The sequence below is a fragment of the Ahaetulla prasina genome, chromosome 1, assembly GCF_028640845.1.
Source record: "Ahaetulla prasina isolate Xishuangbanna chromosome 1, ASM2864084v1, whole genome shotgun sequence".
NCBI lineage: Eukaryota > Metazoa > Chordata > Lepidosauria > Squamata > Colubridae > Ahaetulla > Ahaetulla prasina.
The window spans coordinates 340,681,333-340,702,264 of record NC_080539.1 but is presented as its reverse complement, the minus strand read 5'-3'; the positions used below and the strand labels follow the sequence as shown (position 1 = coordinate 340,702,264).

The following is a 20,932-nucleotide window of genomic DNA, read 5'->3' as shown; positions in this document are numbered from 1 at the left end:
TACATGGTGCAAAATCTCTAACAGATCCCCAGACACAAATCTTTGTTAAAGCTAAGTCGTGGGAGAACAATAATTAGATATACTAAATCAAACATCAATTCATTGAAGTTTTTAACAGCAGCTTCTTGTTCCTTAGGTTGCAGGCCCACCAGAAATTACTGGATTCCCTTAACCAGGGGTGTCAAACTGGCGGCCCGCAGGCCAGATGCATCATGGCACAGGTCATGCCCATCCCAGCTCCACAAAGGCAAACAACGTCACAATACATCATATGTCATGCGATGCAATCGAGTTTAATACCCATGCCTTAGACAGAAAATGAATTCTTTGCAGAAATTTTTGGTTCTTGAAATGATCTAGAAATCATCTTCATCTGAGTTGTAAGTGGGTCTAGAACAGGGGTGTCAAACTCAAGGCCCGGGGGCCAGAACCGGCCTGTGTGCTGCTTAGATCTGGCCCATGGGGCCACCCTGGAAACAGCGAAGGACTGGCTCCCAGTGCCTCTGCCAACAAAAGCAGAGCTCTGTTTTCGCTGGCAGAGGGCTGCAGGAAGCTGTTGCACCTGAAAATGGACCACTTGCGGCTCTCCTGAGCTCCATTTTCGCTGGCAGGGGGTTGCAGGAGCTCAGGAGCCTGTTTTCAGTGGCAGAGCACTTGGCACCCCTGACACAAGTGATGTCAAGCTGGCCACACCCACCCTAGCCATGCTCACTCCCCCCCCCCCACCAGGTCAAACAGAACCCTGATGCGGCACTCAATGAAATTGTGTTTGACACCCTGGTCTAGAACAGGGTTAGGTGTTGGACTAGAAACCAAGAGGCTATGAATTCTAGTCCTTCCTTGGGCCTGGTTAAGTGACATTGAGCCAATCATTCCCTCCGCCCAACCCACCTCATAGGGTTGTTGTTGTGGGGAAGAACAGGGGGAAGAAGCTTTTTGTATGTCACCTTGAGTGGTAGAAACAACAGCAGGATGCAAATCAAATAAGTAAAGGCTTAATGAATAGGTACAAAGAAACATACAACAAAGGCAAAACTGATATGCAAACAGTCTTTCTAAATACTGATTAGACTATCAGTATTTTCCTACTTAACAGAAATAAGTTACCTTCTAAAGCTTAGAATTTACAGCCTTGCAGACACAAAGTGCATCAATTGCAGTGCACAGACGACATACCTACAGTTGGACAATGCCTCCCCAGAGCCCTGGGAGCACAGATTCCATTTGTCAACTCCTAGCAATGCGTAACACTGCATTAAGGACAAGGATATATTCATGGCTATTCCTAGCACGATTATATGATTCCCCAGCAGTACCAAAAGTCTAAAAAGGAACAATGACAATATTCAGAGTTCCACAAAGCAAAAGCACAGAACTGCAGTGTCAGTGTTCTGAAGATACTGTGCATACAAACTGATTAGCTTCCCGTTCAGAGAGAGCGAAAGCTGTTTCTAGAGGTCTAACATAACTTTTGGGACTAAGTAAAATGAGACTCGTGCAAAGAGTATCACTATGAAATAATAGACATCAGTTCTGACCTAGCCATGTCTGCAGATATTGACAGGGGCCAGATACTGCTTGGGGCAAGTGGGTGAGACCACGCTCTGCGCTGGACACAAATGTACTCTGGAACAGGGGTCTCCAACCTTGGCGACTTTAAGCCTGGAGGACTTCAACTCCCAGAATTCCCCAGCCAGTAAAGCTGGCTGGGGAATTCTGGGAGTTGAAGTCCTCCAGGCTTAAAGTCGCCAAGGTTGGAGACCCCTGCTCTGGAATGTAGGAACGAAAGGACATAAAAACAGAGCGGGGGGGGGTCTCAAATCCAGCACGTTCACGAACTGCTAGGCAGTGAGAATGACAACCAGCCACAGAATGCACATTTCCCTCAGATGCGCAGCCTTACACAGGTTTTTTTTTTCCAGCTAGCAAAGCAAACTACCGTGCAATCCCTCTCTTGTACTTGCCAGCGCAATCGGCAGCGCAGTGCCCCAAGCGCAACACTTTGGAGAGAGAGAGAAAAAACGCACGCAGTACAGGCGCAGGAATGCGTGCCGCGGATGGAGCACTTCCCAAGGCGATATGGGCTGTAGTATTTTCCTGGTGGGAAAGGGGGCCTCTGGCCTTGTAGCCCCGACCGAGGCTTCCAAAGCGAAGCAGCCTTAAAGGGCCAGAAGACCAGGAGGGCCATAGGGACCATCGGTGACATAAAGCCACACAGAGTTCCAAGAATATACACTCTCCCTCTCCTCCCTGCAGCGCTCTGGGTGCCAAAAGTCAGGACGCGCACTCGCACTGGGTTTGAAATGTAAAAGCACCGGGAAAAGAACACGAACACACACACACAGAGATATACACGGCACTCCGGGACCAGAGGTAGGTTTCAGCAGATTCTGACCAGTTCTGGAGAACCGGTAGTGGAAATTTTGAGTAGTTTGGAGAACTGGTAGTAAAAATTCTGCCTGGACCTGCCCCCGTCTATTCTCTGCCTCCCAAATCCCAGTTGATCGAGAGGAAATGGGGATTTTTGCAGTAACCTTCCCTGGATTGGGGAGGGAATGGAGATTTTACAGTATCCTTTCCCTGCCACGCCCACCAAGCCACACCCACAGAACCGGTAGTAAAAAAAAATTGAAACCCACATCTGTCCGGGTCCCTCGGTCACCCGCAACGCAGGCGAGGCGCGAACCTACCGGAGGGGCCGGGGAGTTATAGCCTGAGGCCAGCTTCGCCGCCTGCCTCTTGAGTTCGGCCAGCTTGGCTTGGCAGCTTCTGCACCATTCCCCTTTCGCGGCTTCTTCGAAGTGGCCCAGCTCGCCCGCCGTGGCGGCTCCGGCTCCCTCCGGAGCTGGGCGACTGCCGCATCGGTCTTCGGGGACGGCCGGCTGGAGGGGTCTCTTGCGCGGAGGAAACTCGAGGGAGAGCGGCGTGATTTCGCGCCGAGAGCCGCCTTCGGTTACCTGGAAGAGACAAACGGAGCGGAGCAAAGATTAGGCGTTTTGGGACCGTGGGGCGATGTGGTGGGGAGAGAAAAGTCCCCCCTCTCTGTGCAGCGCTATAGCGAGATGAAGGAAACCTCCGGGAGATCCGGCCTTTTTCCCACTCACCCCCAACACCGGCGGCATGTCAAATCCCAGCCTGGGCTCCAGAAGGGGACAACCGTCAACCGGACTATCAGCCAAGCAGATCCGGAGCTGGCAGTAACTATAATAGCGCCGGCAAAGGGAAGCCTCCCGGCTTTGATCTAGCCAGCAAGCCCATCGCGGGAACCGAGAAGCCCACGGGACGCAGGAAACTTCCAGCCGGGCACGCCTGCTGCTTTCTGCCCCGGAGAAAAGTCGTGGCGATGAAGTCGGTCCGCTCGAGCTCCCGCTGCTACATGATGCTGCCTCCCGTGTTGCCGAGCAGGAAAAAAGTGTAAGGTTTGCAAAAGTTCAAAAGAAGAGAAGTCCCGGGCAGAGCCGACGGGGAGGAGGAGGAGGAGGAGGGCGGGAGGGGAGGGAGACTGAGCTCGCCGTTCGTTCTCCGCCCACCCAGGCGCGGAAAGGAGGCTGAGCGAGAGCACGTGGAAATGCGGGGAGGGGAAGGGAGAGGAAAGGAAGCCCCTTTGGCAGCTGCAATGTTTTCCCTCCGGGGTTCTAAACGCGAGGGGGTCTCGGCTGAGGTACGTGCAAGGCTGTTGGAAGTTGCCTTTTGGGCCCAGGTCTGCTTTTAAAATCAGAACGGGAGAAAGAGAAAGGGAGGGAAATGTATAGGCATGTTATGAATTATGCGGCCTCTTAAAAGCAATTCTGGGAATCTTTGCATCCTGTAAATTTATCACAGGATGACTCCCAGTCCCGCTGACCAGAATCGGATTTATAGCTTTGCCTTAGATTTGAAACAAATCACTCTCTTCCTCCCAAATCTGAGCCTGCCTTCCTGAGTTTCAAGTAATTATCCTAACCAAAGGTACTTATCCAATGATTTGTTGGTCTTGTTATCACCTGAATCACTTTGTAATCCAATCTACTGAAGTGTATATTGGCTGTGAAGCACTGCGTTTGAATATCCAAATCTACTTCTTTCTTTCTTTCTTTTTTCTTTCTTTCTTTCTTTCTTTCTTTCTTTCTTTCTTTCTTTCTCTCTCCCTCCCTCTCTCTCCCCTCTCTCCCCCTCCCTCTCTCTCTCTGCCTCCCTCTCTCCCCCCCCTCTCCCTTCCCTCCTCTCTCCCCCTCTCTCCTTCTGTCTCTCCCTCCCACTCTTGATTTGAATTAGGTAAGGAGGATCTCTATTTCAGAGACTTAACCTGGCCCAGGTATGTTACCAAAGTCCACCTTAGGAAAGATTCAAGTGATACTCCCATCTTTCTTCAAAGCCCTGTCTTCAATAACTCCATGGCTCTGGAGAAGGACCTTTAAAAACAGGGGTCTCCAAACTTGGCAACTTCAATACTTGAGGACTTCAACTCCCAGAATTCCTCAGCCAGCAAAGCTTCTGGGAGTTGAAGTCCACAAGTCTTAAAGTTGCCAAGTTTGGAGACCCCTGTTTAAAAATATTGGACTTTTAGATAATGAAACAGCAAGGAGGGGAAAAAAAACAGTCCTCAATAAGTGCATAGGGAACCACAGAGCTACCTGGAAGGTAATGGCTCCTAATCACTCCTTGATCCTAAAGTATGGAACCCCTTTGTCACCAATTACTTCCGATTCAGCTGTACCAGTGGTGAAATTCATTTTTTTTTTACTACCGATTCTGTGGGAGTGGCTTGGTGGGCATGGTGTGGCTTGGTGGGCATGTAGGAGAAGGATATTACAAAATCTCCATTCCCACCCCACTCTGAGGCCAGCCAGAGGTGGCATTTTCCAGTTTTCTGAACTCAAAATTTCCACTACCGGTTCTCCAGAACCTGTCAGAACCTGCTGGATTTCACACCTGAACTGTACTATCACTTTTCTAAGTCATTCATCTCCAGAAACAAACAAAATCCTGTCATTGACAGTGGGATATCTTCTATTACCTAAAAACTGAAGGGGGGATGTCAGTGAACAAAGAAACTTTATTAATATTTAATCAATTTATTAGCTGCATCAGTTGGCAAAGCAACTTTAGGCAGCATACGAAGATAAAATAATTACTTAAAACAAGGTGTCCGAAACAAAAATGGCAAGAATTCCAAAGAAGCAATTGGAGAGATGGGGTCCAACAGGCATCCAGATGAGACCATGAAGGGTTTTAGGTAACTGGATGAAACTGGGTTGGAACAAGTGCTGCAGAAAAATGAAGGGCTCAACTTCAGTTTCTCTTTGTATTGTGCTGATCCCTGGTTACTAGGTTGGAACAACTTTGAAAATTGTGTAAGATGTAGAGGTTTATTTCCTTCAACACCAGCATTCAGAGGCAGCTAGTGAAATTAATTGGATGTAAAAGAGACCAGAAAATGTGCTTTTTCATACTTGGTTCCTAAATGGAATTTGCTGCCAGAAAATGTGGTGATAACTACCAGCTTAGTTGATTTCAAGGGGGACTTAAAAGCAGGATTAGACAAATTCATAGAAGTCAGGCCTATCAACACCTATTATCCCAGGGAGAGCTAAAAGGAATGTCCACATTCCAAAGCCGAATAGGCTGGTAGGAAAACACTGATACTTCTTTTGTGGGCTCCTTAAAATCATCTGGCTGATACTCTTAGTAATAGGATACTGGATTAAATGGAGCCTTGTTCAAATGATGCTGGAGTTCTACCCTTTCTCTACAAAGCAATGCCTCTGACACAAAATTATATACTCTTTTGCTCCCGTTTAATTCATCCAGAATAACAACCACACCCTGTTTGTTACGTGTTACTCTAAACTGACAGGTGTCTTTTACCAAACTACCTATTCTGACAAGGGCAACCTGTTATAGCTTCTTATTTGCACAGTAGTATTAAATGAGAACCTGTTTGGTGTAGTTGTTAGCTAGAAACTGGGAGACTGCAAAAACCATTTGGATGACCTTGGGCCAGGAATTCTCTCTCAGCCTTAGGAAGAAGGAGGCAACAGCCAACCCTTTCTGAAAACCGTGGCAAGAAACCTGTATGGACTTCTCCAAATGTTCACCAGGAGTCAAGAGTGACTCAAAGGCATACACATTAAAATACTACACATACACAACATACATTGGTGTTTAAGCAACATTTATGAATGGGAGGTGAGCATGGCCCTCTTTTCAGAGAGGGGTAACTAGTGACGGTTGTCACCTCATGCATATTCTTTAGCATTGGGTCCTACCTTAATCCCATCTAATCCCAAACAATGTCCTACTAGAGGAAACATTTCATTCTTGCAATCCCAAGCCAAACAGCAAAATAGGAAAATCTCATGAGTCCTTTTAGGTTAATGGGATGGACTGAGTTTTTGGAGGGAACACAAATTATTTTAATGGCCTTTCTATTGCACTATTTTATAGACTATTTTGAAGGCCCCAAATCTGCTGCAGCATTCTGAAATGTGCTCAAAATTTGCATTGGCTACACTGGCAGCCAATGCAGCTTTCAAATTGCAATCATAGTCAATCAATAATGTATATTAGAACCTCCCTTGCCAGTCTTGAATCTATTAGAGCACTGATTCTCAGTCTTAGCAATTTGAAGTCCACACTTCAAGTTGCCAAGGTTGAGAAACACTTGTAAGGAGGTAGCAGAGTTCGTTAAAACCAGCAAGTTAAACAGCAACAAGTCCCTCTGAAGTTTGTTAAAGGGAAGTAAACTTACCCTTCCTCCTACCCCAATCTTATGCACACACTTATACAGGCAGTGGGTGAGAATTTGAAGTAAACACACAGAGGATTGGATTGTATGGCCAGTTCACACTTTTCTCTTTGTTAAGATGGGGAATGGGATAGAAGTGTGTATTTTTAAAGTGCTGGCCTTAATCATTAAAGCTCTGAAGTGTTTGTGGCTTGGGGCTAGTCATCTAAAGCAGAGTCCTGCAACTTGCAGGATCAATTCTGATTTTATCACAAATTTAAGAACCAATGGGAGCTCACTCATAATAGTGCACTAAATTTTAAAGGGGAAAGGTTTACTTACTGGCATTCATTTAGATAACTGGAGTCAAGAGCTCTTCTTTTTATTGTAAATGACATCTAATATGTTTCAATCTACCTTCTGTTGATACTAAAGGTCTTCACTCATAGGATATTACCTAATAATGCTGGAAGCATTATTTGTGTATTTCCTAGTAAAACTCTAACTAGATTTTCTCAATGGCGGTCCCTAAATTTTAGAGCTTTCTTTATAAATCCTGCAGTTAATGTGTTTAAAGGGAACTGAGAAGTTATTTCTTTAATGCTGATTTCTTCTAAAATATGTGTGTAGCTGTGAAGTAGTTTTCAATATGTGTCTACTGTCTATGTATTCTTAGTTGTGTTGCAATCTGAAGCTATACCCAGTGGCTCTGGAAGAAAATTATTCAAAGTGAATAATAAGATAAATCTTTGGAAACTCACAGATTCTCTAGGTATTCTTTTCCTCAGAGAGCTAGGATTCACTGCAACTCCCTCTCAGGTTTACCCAAGATACCAAATTGGGTTTACTGCCTTGTCATCATGATCTTAATTCGAGATATCGGTCTGTAATTACTCAGTGACAGAAATGCAGTAATAAAAAGGTGCCCTTATTAGCATTGCTACATTTAGTCAAAGGCATCTGGAATCACACCTGTAAATGCATGTCCTTTTTTCCATGTACAGTAGCTATGTAAAATGATTGGGAGTAGTTGCTCAATAAAAATGCACTCTTCACAGTTTATAAAAAGCCATTTCCTTTATTAGTACAGCATATTTCAGAATCTGAACTTAAGTTTTGAATCAGGCTCTTGGGTTTTGTTTTGTTTTTATTATTATTTGCATTTATATCCCACCCTTCTCCGAAGACTCAGGGCGGCTTACACTATGTTAAGCAATAGTCGTCATCCATTTGTATATTATATACAAAGTCAACTTATTGCCCCCCCAACAATCTGGGTCCTCATTTTACCTACCTTATAAAGGATGGAAGGCTGAGTCAACCTTGGGCCTGGTGGGACTTGAACCTGCAGCAATTGCAAGCAGCTGTGTTAATAACAGACTCTCTTAGCAGTCTGAGCCACCAGAGGTTGAACTGAACTGTGTTGTTGTTTTTCCTCACCGCATTTTAATACATACATAGGAGCTTACGAGTTAAAGGCCTAAGTCAGGGGTGTCAAACTTGATTTCATTGAGGGCCGCATCAGGGTTGTGTTTGACTCATGGGGCCAGGGTGGACATGTCCAGGGTGGGCGTGGCCAGCTCGACATTACTCGTTTTGGGGGTGCCTGTGGCAGCCTGAACATTACAAGTGAAAACGGGCTACTGAGCTCCGTTTTTGGCTGCAACGGCCTCCTGCAACCCTCTGCCAGCAAAAACAGAGCTCCATTTTCTCTGGCAGAGGCACTCTGGGCCAGTCCTTTGCTGTTCTTCCAAGGCAGTCCCACTGGCCAGATTTAAGCACCCCACCAGGCCGGATCCAGCCACTGGGCCTTGTGTTTGACACCCCTGGCCTAAGTCACCCAAGGAGCTCTATGGGTTTCCTGCCCATTCAGGAACAGGCAGCAGCTAGGGGTATATTTTGGGTGCATTTCCAATAATATTCTCCCACATCATACTTAAATATTAAAAAATGAAATGCCCCCTCTTTCAATTTATATTTTTAAGTAACCAGAAATTAGTAAAGAAAGACTCTAAGGTCTGTTCAGAATGGGTGCTTGGTACCATTTCCCAAACTCACGCTGTTCTGGGAAAATTATAAGCGATACCATAGATTTGAAGTCTGCTCACTTTCTGTTACACCAGACTGACTTTTTAAAGCACTTTTTCTTTTCCATTTTTTTAAAAAATTACCTTCTCCTTGACTGCCATTAGAATACAACAATGACTTCCAAACACCTCTAGGATTCTTCAGTGCGAAGACAGACAGAATGGTCAAGCTTGTCAGAATGTCTTCTTTATTTATTAGTTGGCTCGTATAATTGGCAGATCTTTCCAGGTTTGAGCTATAGTCCTCTAAGTCAGGGGTCTCCAACCTTGGCCACTTTAAGACTTGTGGACTTCAACTCCAGAATTCCCAGGAATTTTGGGAGCTGAAGTCCACAAGTCTTAAAGTAGCCAAGGTTGGAAACCCCTGACCTAGTGATAACAAGATAACAGCAAAGAATTACAGGAATCCCTAACCCTAAATTTCTGTAGCCTAGATCTGATAGCCTTTTATCCAAGGTCTCAATGAGAGCTCTTTCTCTTATTTGCTATGCAAGCCCTCTGGTTGGTGAAAATAGAGATTGCATCCATCACTTCTTAATGTAGAGCTGTTACCTGAAAAGCTTAAGTTACCCATTTTACTCTTGAACCCTCCCACCCATATTCCTGAGAACACAAATCTTCGTGGTCTGAGCCTAGTTGCTTTCTCCATTCCTGATATAAAGCATGAGCTGAATGAGCTGCAGTTCCTCCCATTCCAGGTGAGATGGGTATATGGGGTGTGCTGTATCCTGTGTATTGTCACTTCCCACAAGGAAGCTGAATCCCAGCCAGAATGGCCTATGGGCCAGATGTATGTCACCTTTAAGCCCTCTGAATCATGTAACCATTTGGGGGTGCCTCTCTGCTGCCTGTGAAACCTTGAAAGGAACCCCAGAACTCAAAGTGAATTCCCAGACATTCTCTTTAAGCACAGGCCCATTGCACAAATACAAGGAGTCCCATTTCAGATTAAAAGGCATATTCTCCATAACTATCTGGTTCGGTTCTGCAACCCAACAAGACAGACACAGACTTCAGAGGATAATTAGAACTGCAGAAAAAATAATGGCTACCAACCTGCCTTCCATTGAGGACCTGTATACTGCACGAGTCAAAAAGAGGGCTGTGAAAATATTTACAGACACCTCGCATCCTGGACATAAACTGCTTCAACTCCTACCCTCAAACTGACACTATAGAGCACTGCACACCAGAACAACTGAACACAAGAACAGTTTTTCCCCAAACACCGTCACTCTGCTAAACAACTTATTCCCACAACACTGTCAAATAATTTACTAAGATTGTATTACTATTATTTTTCTCTTCCTTGCTTGTATCTATCTCTTCCCATTTATTACTATAACCATGTTGCTTGTATCTTTCAATTTATATTGTTTTTATTTGTTTCCTAGTACGATTTGATAGCTTATTAGCAACCTAGACTATCACTAAGTGTTTTATCTTTTTATTCTTGATGAATGTATTTTATTCTCCTTATGTACACTGAGAGCATCTACATCCAAGACAAATTCCTTGTGTGTCCAATCACACTTGGCCAATGGAAATTCTCTCAGTTTGCTTCCACGCTGGAGCTGCCCTCCATGAATTTCAAGCAAAGATGTATTCAAGCAGGCCAGTTGCCAGGCACAAGGCTCAGTCCTTCAAGGGAGGAGTCCCTGGAAATAAGAGATGGCACAGGCATCTTTCACTGTCGTTTTCTTTGCATCTCCATTGTCACACTGTCTCTGTGAGAGCTGCCTCCTTCTCTCATCCCCTAAGAGATGAATTGATGGAGATGATTTCTACAGAGGAACCCTGACCCAGCAGCTGGAGAAATTAGCATAAGGAACTAATTGCCTAGTCAGCTGCTATTTACTATGGAATACAATTACTGTGTTGTTTTAAATCCATCAGAGAGAGAGAGAAAGAGAGAGAAAGGGAGAGGGAAACCTGCTTGTTTTTCTGTGTAAAGCATCGAGCCTCCAGCAATGTGCTGAGCCATGCTCTGCGATGTTTCCATAAAGCTTCTTTGCCCAGCAAGGGTCCTCAGCCTTGTGGCTTCCTTGGGGTATTTCAGAGATGAGGCACTGGAGGCGCCATACAACCCCCCAAGAAATTTGAGGCTACCTCAATATAGTTGAAAGAATTGTTAAAGACAGGACCGGAGAGCAATCCAGCTTTTAATATTAAATGTCTTTATAAATGGAATAACATGAAATGTAGTTTTCAACATTGAACATGGGGTGCTATCTAACAAAGTGAAATTCAATGGTGAAAAAAGTGAAGTTCTACATTTGGACAGGTAGAGTATATAGGTGGTACCTGGCTCAATAATAGTAACTGTGAGAGGGATCTTGGAGTCTTAGTGGACAGTCACTTAAATATGAGCCAGCAGTGTGTTGCCACTGTCAAAAAAAAAAAAGTCAACACAGTCCTAAGCTGTATTAAATAGAGGGATAGAATCAAGATCACATGAAGTGTTAATACCACTTTATAATGCCTTTGTAAGGCCACACTTGGAATACTGCAGCCAGCTTTGGTCACTACAATGTAAAAAAGATGTTAGAGCTCTAGAACAGGGCTGTCAAACTCCCGGCCCACGGGCCGGATGCGTCACGTGTTGGCCATGCCCTCGCCCAGTTTAGCGAAGGGGGGAAAAGTCCTGATACGTCACGTGACACTGCCTTGATTTCATGAATTTGATGCCCCTGCTCTAGAAAGAATGCAGGGAAGAGCAACAAAGATGAGTAGGAGACTGAGGCTAAAACATAAAAAACAGTTGCTGGAATTGGGTATATCTACTTTAATGAAAAGAAGGACTAGGAGTGACATGGTAGCAGTCTTCCAATATCTCAGGGGTTGCCACAAAGAAGAGAGAGTCAAGCTATTCTCCAAAATACCTGAAGGCAGGACAAGAAGCAATGAGTGGAAACTAATCAAGAAGAGAAGCAACTTAGAACTAAAGAGAAATTTCCTGACAGAACAATTAATCAGTGGGACAACTTGCCTCCAGAAGTTGTGAATGCTCCAATACTGGAAGCTTATAATTGGATAACCTGAAATGGTATATGGTTTCCTGCCTTACCCCTCAAAGGTCCCTTCCAACTCTATTATTCTGTTCTGTTATTCTGTTATCAGAAAATTCACTATTTCAAGCAGCACTAATATGCAGTTGGAAGTCTAAGTGGGGCTCCTGCTCTGGAAAAAGTTGTGTAAACATGAAGTCCTTCCCAAGAGGATTGTATATACAATTCTGAACATCACATTTCCAGAAGAGTGTGGACAGGTCAAAATAAGTGCTGAGGTGGGCAATGCACAGGGACTTGGGAACATACCGTAGAAGGACAAGCAACAGGAACACAGGAGGCGCTCATTCTAGAGTAAAGAAAAAGGGGGGGGGTGAGGGGCAAGGGGACATGAGATCAGTTTTTACGTATATCAAAGGTACCATAAGAGGATGAGAAGCCAGAGCTCTATCCATTACCTAGGAACAGAAATAATGAATAAACAATGCAGTTCTCTAGATTTTAAATATAAAGAAAAACTTCCAAACAATTTGGAATACGTGATATCTGTACTATACAACATTAGAAGAGACCACATACCAGGAATACTGCATCCAGTTTTACTACAAAAAAAAAAAGATGTTGAGACTTTGGAAAAAATGCAAAGAAGAGCAACTAAGATGATTAAAGGCCTGGAGAGTAAAACGTATGAGGAACAGTTGTAGGATTTGGGTATGGCCAGTCTAGAGAAAAGAAGGACTAGGGGTGACATAATAGGAGTATTACGGAGCCTCTGGTGGCTCAGCAGACTAAGTCTGTCTGTTTATAAGGTAGGTAAAATGAGGACCCAGATTGTTGGGGGCAATAAAGTTTGTAGATATTATTATTATTTGTAGATAATATACAAAATGGATGAAGACTATTGCTTAACAGTTGTAAGTTGCCCTGAGTCTTCGGAGAAGGGCGGGATATAAATTCAAATTAAAAAAAAAAAAGTATTCCAATATTTAAGGGGCTGCCCCAATAAGAGGGGGTTGACTTATTTACCAGAGCACCAGAAGGCAGGATAAGAAACAATGGATGAAAACTGATCAAGGAGAGAAGCAACCTGGAATTAAGGAGAAACTTCCTAACAGTGAAGACAATTAACCAGTGCCTTCAGAAGTTGTAAGTCAGGGGTGTCCAAACTTGGTCCCTTTAAGACTTGTGGACTTCAACTCCCAGAGCTCCTCAGCCAGCTTTGCTGGCTGAGGGACTCTGGGAGTTGAAGTCCACAAGTCTTAAAGGGACCAAGTTTGGACACCCCTGTTGTAAGTGCTTCATCACTGGAGGTTTTTAAGAAGAGACTGGACAGTAACTTGTCTAAAATGGTATAGGCCAGGTCTCCTGCTTGAGCTGGGGGTTGGACTAGAAGACCTCCAGGGTCCCTTCCATCTCTATTCTGATTGAGTCTATCTACAGACGTTTTGGGTTCTCCATTGTTTTTGAAGTATTTAAGAAAGGGATAAATAGCTATCTATTGAGGATGGTTTAACTGATTTTCCTGCAGAGGAGTGATCTAGGTGCCTTCCAACCTTCCAATTCTACAATTCCATATATGATACTTTTAAAGACCATCTATTTGGCAAACGGGTCACTTGTTTTCATCCATCCATCAGTTGGTGAACTGATAGCACATCTATCAGTTGCTGCACATAAACCTAAATTGCAGGATGCAAAAAAAAACAAAAAAAAAACACCTCCTGGTTGAGGGAATGTTTAAACATTTCTTTTTTTGATTCATAGCGAGAATGGTTGGCCGCGGCTGCTTGAAACCACTTTCCTTGGTTGACGGCAATAGAGGGGAGGAAGGTTTATAATCCGTTAAAGAGACGCAACCGCCGAGCTAAGGTAAAAGGCGTATTAGAGAAGTCAGTCAGCCTAATGCCGGCGACGCTCCGGTCCCTGTAACTACAGCGCCATCTGCTGGCCGCTTGTAGCTCTGCAACCGATCGTCAAAAGAAAATTAAGCCATCTGCGCTGGCAAAGAAGCGCGCGAAATCCACGTTCTCCGAGCGCTTTTAATTCCCACGCTCCTCCTGCCAAGCAACCTAGCCCTGAATGACCACGCCTTCCTCTTTTCTTGCTCCGCAATCATAAATGTGTAACCGGAAACTTTGCAGGTAGTCCATAAACTAGAATACCTATGTACAGCTGGGCTCTTTTTATACACCTATTTCTGGATCTTAGTCTTTATTGTTCTCAGATACACACGCCGGTAACTGAAATCCACCGAGCCTCATCTGGCTAGCCGCCACCGCCCTGCCCAATGCTAAGCCTATTTCACCAATCCTCCCCCCGCCCCCGATCGCTTTTCTGCACCCATGCCCGCACTTGGGTGAGGAGCTTTCACCTCCCTGGTGCAAATGGCGAATTGTAAATGAAAAGGGGTGGCAGCTCCTGGATTGACATCTAAGTTTAATCCGTCAAGGTGGAGACGCCCGAGGCTGCCATGCGGACCGGCCTCCGCCTTCACTCTCAGCCGCGGGGCTACCGCGAGCAGCCATCCACGTACGCTCCCTCCCGCCTCCCCTTTCCAAGGGTTCGGATGTTTTCAAGCGCGATCGCAGCTTGCTTTCGCTCTACTTCCTCCGGCGCGCCACAGCCGTTCGCCCGCGCGCAACCCCCAGGCAAATCCCTGAAGGCAAAGTGAGGAACTCCGAAGGGAATGCACAATTCGTGCCTCTTCGTCTCCTCCCCGTCCCTCTTTCTACCCTGCCTCCAACCGACAGCTTTCCAGCCTCATCTCATCAGGCCACCCCTGAAGAAGCGACCGTCTCCCCCACCCCGCTGCGCGCCACCGCTGCTTTAGCCAAACGTGGCGCTTCGCATCCAATTTGCGAGCACAGCAGGCGAGGTTCGCGAGAGGCGCCAAGCCACGCTGTTGGCCTGAGGGAGGGGATACGGAGAGGAAGGAGGGGTGAAATCTGAAGGTACAACTCAGGATAGTCTCTCTTTTCAAATGCCTGAATTCGGGGTCTAAAGTCCTCAAGGCAGAGTAGCCTTGGAACACGTACCAAAGTGCCGTTCTTCCTCTCACCGGCACTGTTACCTACTAGGCTAATTAAACCTATTGGAATAAAAGCGTGTATCTTAAACCTATAGCATTTCAGAAAATAATAACGCAGTGGGAGGGGGCGAGATTCTTTTATATGCTGCTCTATAAATTATTTCGTGTAAAGCAATGGCAAACGTGTGACTTTACATTTCTCCGAGGAGCAGAGGCGCGACGCACAGCTCGCCGGGTGCTAAATGAAACTTTCCACAGGGAACAGAGGCAGCCGGAAGAGAAATGATAGAGGAGCCGTGGAAGCGACCCATTGTAGCATCCCGTGCCGTGCACAGCGGGAGTGGGGAGGGAAGAGAGATTTCATTAGCATTGGTTTCGCTCCCTCGTTCTTTCCCTCCCGCATCGCAATTAACCTGGGAGGTGGACAAGGAAGACGCGCCTTGCACTCGCGTATAACAATAAAGTGCCCGACTCCCAAGCCTCCCCTGCCTTGGCAGCTCGGCAGATCTTCGCTAAACTTGCCTAAATATTTCATGCGTGGGAAACCTCCTTGGACTCCAAGAAGTAGGGTGAGGAGCATAAGAATTGGGAGGGGAGGGGTGCTAGAGAAAGTCGTAGAGTCGCGCTTTGTTTTCCTGGGCGCAGTCCAGGAGCTTTGGGAAAAGAAGGGAAAATCCACATGGGAAGATCGACGTTAATAAAACTCGTGGCGCTATCCGCGGTGCTGAAAGCGTTCGGCAGTAGCCTGAGGAACCTCCGTCGGTTCTAATCAAAAGTCCAGCACAACGCTTCAACTTTTTCTTTCTGACTCTCCTTCCTTCTTTCGCTTATTTATTGCCATGGCTCTAAGTTTTTGCTCCGTGTGTGGGCCGTCTAAATGATGGAAGTCCGAAGCCCCGTGGCTGCTATTTCCTCCCGCCTGTTGGAAGCTCCCCAGCCACACCTTCTCTTACCTTGCTTTTCCTCTTGAGAAGGTGGCTGGTAAACCCGAAGATGATCTCGGAATCCAAGCAGAGCGCTCCGATCTCCAACAAACTGGGAGGTTTCCTCGTAGCGCTGGAAGGCTCTGTTGTTTTTTGAAAAGCCATAGTTTTACGCTTGGGGGAAGAGAGGAAATGAAGGGAGATAATTGACCTCCTCGGCTTCCTGAGCAATAACCAAAGGGTAGCGGGGGAGGGTCACACCCTGGTGGTCTTTTTGCTGGGATGCCCTCCGCTGTGTATGAGGATCCCAAGCCAATCCACCGATCTCTCTCTGCCTTGGATGAAAACCTCCTGTGGGAAGGATAGGAACAGCAGCAGTAGTAGCTCCTCTCACCGTCCCGTCCAGACTCTTGCCTCTCCCAGGTCGAATCCACCAGACAAGGAAAAGCTCCTTCTGCCATCAGCTAGCCGGGGCTGAGAAAGTGCGCTCCAAAGGCGCAGGATGGGAGCAAAACGCCCCGTTGCCTACCTTGCCTTCCTCACACTCCGGCAGTTGAGACCGGTGGTGGTAACTCAGAAGCTTGATCGAGATTGGCAGATTGAAGGTGTGTTCCGAGTGGAAGAGCTCGAGGAAACAAAGAAACCACTTTCCAAATCTGGGGAGAGCGCAGAACAGGGAAACGAGTGGTTGCCTTAGGTGAGCTCTCGCTCTCCAGAGCAAGCGCGCCGCCCATCCATCCAGGCTAGCTGGCTTTGGCCGCCACCGCTGGCCCTCCTTCTTTCCCTTGGAGTCGCTGTCCAGCAGCTGATCAGCCTCGCTGAGCGCACCCTGGAGGCTGGCGCAGGGAGGAGGCAAGAGCGGCAGCAGCAGCAACAGCAACAGCCACCCAAGCCATGCTTACTCAGAGCCACGGAGCAGCAAAGTTCCTTGCCTGGCTGGCCAGGTTTGGGCATCGGCTGACGGCACTTCCCCTTGCACTGTCTGTGTGACCCAGAGGAAAGATGCGTCACTGCCAGAGCCAACCTGACTCTGAGACACTGTGGTGCCTGGCTCAAGAGCCTCGTTCCTGCCAGCAGATGCCTCAGGGCTGGGGGGAAGAGACAGCAGCTCCCTCCTTTCCTTAAGCCAATACCCCCCCCCGCTCCAAGCGCAGCTGTCTATGGTGACATCAGCTCACAGTGACAGACAAGCAGTGCTTACGGTGCACTGAAGGGGAAGAGCAGGATCAATAGGTTCCAAGGATGGGATGGGAAGGGAAGGGAAGGGAAGGGAAAGCTGAGAAAGAGAACCCCTTCTTTAATACCTCATCCCCCTCATCCTAACACCCACCCCCCTCCATTTCAGGGTGCATTGTGAAACTGAGTGGAATAAACTACTCCTGAAAGAATGAAATGGGCAACAGCCCTGTTAATCCTAAATTGGTGGTTCATTACACTTCAAGGAGAGGGGAAGAGAGGTCCTTTCTTTACCTTTCTCAGGCACGGAGCTCTTCTCCCTTGGACCCAACTACCACCACTCCCAACTATTTGAATAGAAGGCTTTGTAGACAGAGTAGGTATCACCCTTCCTTGGATTGTACACTGACCATTTGTACAAGTTCACACGTGGATGTTTCTTCGTTAATTACCATCAAAGGAGAATTTCAAGGTATGAATGAAATATTACAAGAGCAAATACCCCATGGAAGATTCCTACCAGTGGTGAAATCCAATTTTTTTTTTACTACCGGTTCTGTGGGCGTGGGTGGGTGGGCATGGCAGAGGAAGGATACTGCAAAATCCCCATTCCTTCCTCACTCCTGGGGGAAGGATACTGCAAAATCCCCATTCCTTTCTCACTCCTGGGGGAAGGATATTGCAAAATCTCCATTCCCACCCCACTCCAGGGGAAGGATACTGCAAAATTTCCATTCCCACCCCACTCTGGGGCCAGCCAGAGGTGGTATTTGCCGGTTCTCTGAACTACTCAAAATTTCCGCTACCGGTTCTCCAGAACCTGTCAGAACCTGCTGGATTTCACCCCTGATTCCTACTATTTGTCAAACATGATGGTTTTCAATACAGACATCCTTTGTGGAAGAATGGAATTATATACATGCATACATGAACTAGACTGTTGTTCTGGGGAAAGGATAAGGAAACTTTTAGTTGTGAAGGGACTTGCTCAATATTTTTTGTGGGAATTTAAGAACACAAAGTGGGTGAGTGTACATCACATATTTGAGTGTAGCTGAGTTTGGGTATGAATGGTAATATATTCTCTTTGTTTCTGAACTGTGATATGCCTGTAGCTAACATTATATTCAACGCTGTAGTACATGGGTCCTCTCTTCACTGCGTGTACAAAAACCACAGCAACATAATTTTGCTCCATAATTTTGCTCCTATTTTCTGCCCTCTACACTTGACATCTAAGGCAACCACATCATTTTGCCTACTGATGGACTACATGTATTCACACCTGCATCTGGAAATCTTTGGGGATCTCTCTCTCTACCCATACATCTTCACAAGTGGAAATGACAGGTTGTAATGGCACTAGCAACAAAATCCATAATAGTGCACATTAGAGTCAAAGCAATAAACTAACCCTAGTTCAACTGCTGTCTTTGCAAGGCTTGATTCACACAACATTAGACTAGGCTAAAAGAGGATGGGAGAGATTTATGGTACAGGAATCACCAGAAGGAATCCTGCTTCTGTCTTAGCATATAATGGGAATCAAACCATCGCATGAAGCCAATTTTGCACATAGCGTGTTATTTGAACACAAGAATTATATTTAATTAACTTCGTTTAAGGTTTAGTGTGTGCTATGGAAACTCAGCACCTAAATGTCCCAAAGGTGCTATTCAAAAGGCAATTGGACTTACTTGGTTTTGTTTTTTTTTCCTTGAAAACTTTTTGCTTCTCATCCAAGCTTCTTCAATTCTGGCTGAATGATGGGGAATGAAAGGATTTATATTATTTGCAGACATCTGGTCGTTAGGACTCTGAAGGTTGGTCATTAGCTCTCTGATGACCAGCTCTCTAATGACCAGATGAGTGCAAAGACTATAAATCCTTCCATTCCCCACCAGCCAGAATTGAAGAAGCTTGGATGAGAAGCAAAAAGTTTTCAAGGACAAAACTAAGAAAAGTCCAGCTGCCTTTTAAACTGCACCTTTGGGACAACTATGACCTGCTATGACCCTGGGTAAACCATGGGTAATTTCTTTACCCTCCTACCAGGGCTGAAATGCTCCCAGTTCGGACCAGATTGGCCAATACAGTAGCAATGGCGGTGGGTGGTTCGGAGAACTGGTAGCAAAAACCCTCCCACCCCAATGCCCAGCTGAGCCACGCGATCGTCAGAGCCTCTTTTTTTTACTTTTAAAAGCATTTTTTAACAACCTCTTCAGCCAAAGAGGTTGTAAAAAAATGCTTTTAAAAGGTTAAAACAAGGCTCTGACAATCCCAGCTGAGGTGCCTGATCTTCAGAGGTGGTTTTTTTTTTTTACTTTTAAAAGCATTTTTTAAAAGGTAAAAAAGCTGAAGCCTGCTAGGCAAAAAATGGGGGGTGTAGGCAAAAAATGGGGGTGGGGGGTTCGTTTGAGAGAGAGAGGGGGGGAGGGAGGGAGGAGGGAGAGAGAGAGAGAGAGAGAGAGAAAGAAAGAAAGAAAGAAAGAAAGAAAGAAAGACGGAGGGAGGGAGGGAGGGAGGGAGGGAGGGAAGAAAAAGGAGGAAGGACTACAAACCTGGCACTAGATGCAGCTTCAGAGGATAATCCAGAGCTGGAAGGGACCTGGAGGTCATCTAGACCAACCCTGCTCCAGCAGGACATTGTTAATGAGTTTCTGTCTTTTGATCCCCCAATCACATAGCCATGCCCACCCAGTCACATGACACCCCCCATCAAGCCACGCCCACAGAACCGGTAGGAAAGAAATTTAGATTTCAACACTGCCTCCTACCATCAGGAAGGAGATATAGAAGTATAGCCAGCCGCACAAAGCCACACAGGCTGAAGAACAGATTTTATCCGTGGGCTGTCAGACTCCTGAATGAGAAATAACATAATAACTATGCAGTATGATGGACCGCAGGGCCGGCACAATGTGTAACATACTCACACTGGTGCAATAGGACTGGGTGTTTTGTTAATATGATTTATTGGGTTAGGGATTTTTTTGTCTTCACTGTGGGTTGTATTGTGTTGGGGGGTGCACTGAGGGAGCTCAACCAATCTCATTGTACATATGTTGTGCACTGTCAATAAAGATTTGAACTGAATTGGAGGACATAAAATATATGCACAAGGTCCTGGGTTTGATACTGTACCTGAACAAGGATTCAGAGGAAAATTCTGGAAAATCAGTGAATGATATTGCTAGACTAATGGCAGTGGTGGGATTCAGCCAGTTAGCACCACTTCGGGAGAACCGGTTGCTAACTTTCTGAACAGTTTGGCAAACTGGTTGTTGGAAGAAATCATTAGGGCAGAGAACCAGTTGTTAAATTATTTGAATCTCACCACTGACTAATGGTATGGTTTTTCTTTAGACTATATTTTTCCTTCATTCCTATGAAGTAGCTCACTTATGATGCAAAAAGAATATAGTCTAGAAACTTGGGTTCAAACCATACTAGAACCATTTATTGGCTATTCCCATCCCTTTAGTCAATATAGCCGCAAAGTAACATTAGTTTCCATTTTAGATTAAAGATAAACTAAAATTTAATCATAGTTATGGCCAACTGAACCTGGCGTCATACAGTATTATTTAATGTTGGCTTTTTCAACACATCCTATTAAGATTTACCCTAACCTATTCTCTGTTAAAGGACATATCAGCCTAAAAAGGAAGCAAATGGAAGTTTCAGATCTTACCTTCATGGCCATATTAGAGGACAATAAGGAAGGATGCTGTGTAAACCCAAGATATTTGTAACTCATGTTTGTAACATTTAACTACAGTTTAGCACAGATTTGGATAATGCATTTAAGTTGGGTCACTAAGCTTGTTTTGCCACAAGAGATTGGAATCCATGTTTCCTGTTCTTGTGAAAAGCCAAAGAATACCCATCCTGCAATAATTGGTCTCATGTCAGGAGGGAGAAAATTCATATTCCAATTAAAAAAATCAAAAAAATCATATTTTAAATATTAAAGTGTTGAGGATTCACTCATGCTGCAGAGT

General features: G+C 45.5%; 1 protein-coding gene across 7 annotated transcripts in view; it reads right to left on the bottom strand.

The window, feature by feature from the left end:
* Positions 1 to 20,932, bottom strand: part of KIF26A (kinesin family member 26A) — a 238,481-nt gene that overhangs the window by 167,995 nt on the left and 49,554 nt on the right. For 4 of the 7 annotated variants that reach the window (XM_058162818.1, XM_058162819.1, XM_058162820.1 and 1 more), the window contains 2 exons: positions 3,105 to 3,382; positions 2,691 to 2,957 (listed from right to left, as the gene is read on the bottom strand). The exons of 1 other annotated variant lie outside the window; for it this stretch is intronic. In XM_058162818.1, the coding sequence (XP_058018801.1) occupies positions 2,691 to 2,957; positions 3,105 to 3,122 (285 nt within the window). In that variant the 5' untranslated portion in view covers positions 3,123 to 3,382. Of the gene's footprint in view, positions 1 to 2,690; positions 2,958 to 3,104; positions 3,383 to 15,782; positions 15,889 to 20,932 lie in introns of those variants that run through there. 2 more of the 7 variants (XM_058162824.1, XM_058162823.1) reach the window with 2 other exon arrangements.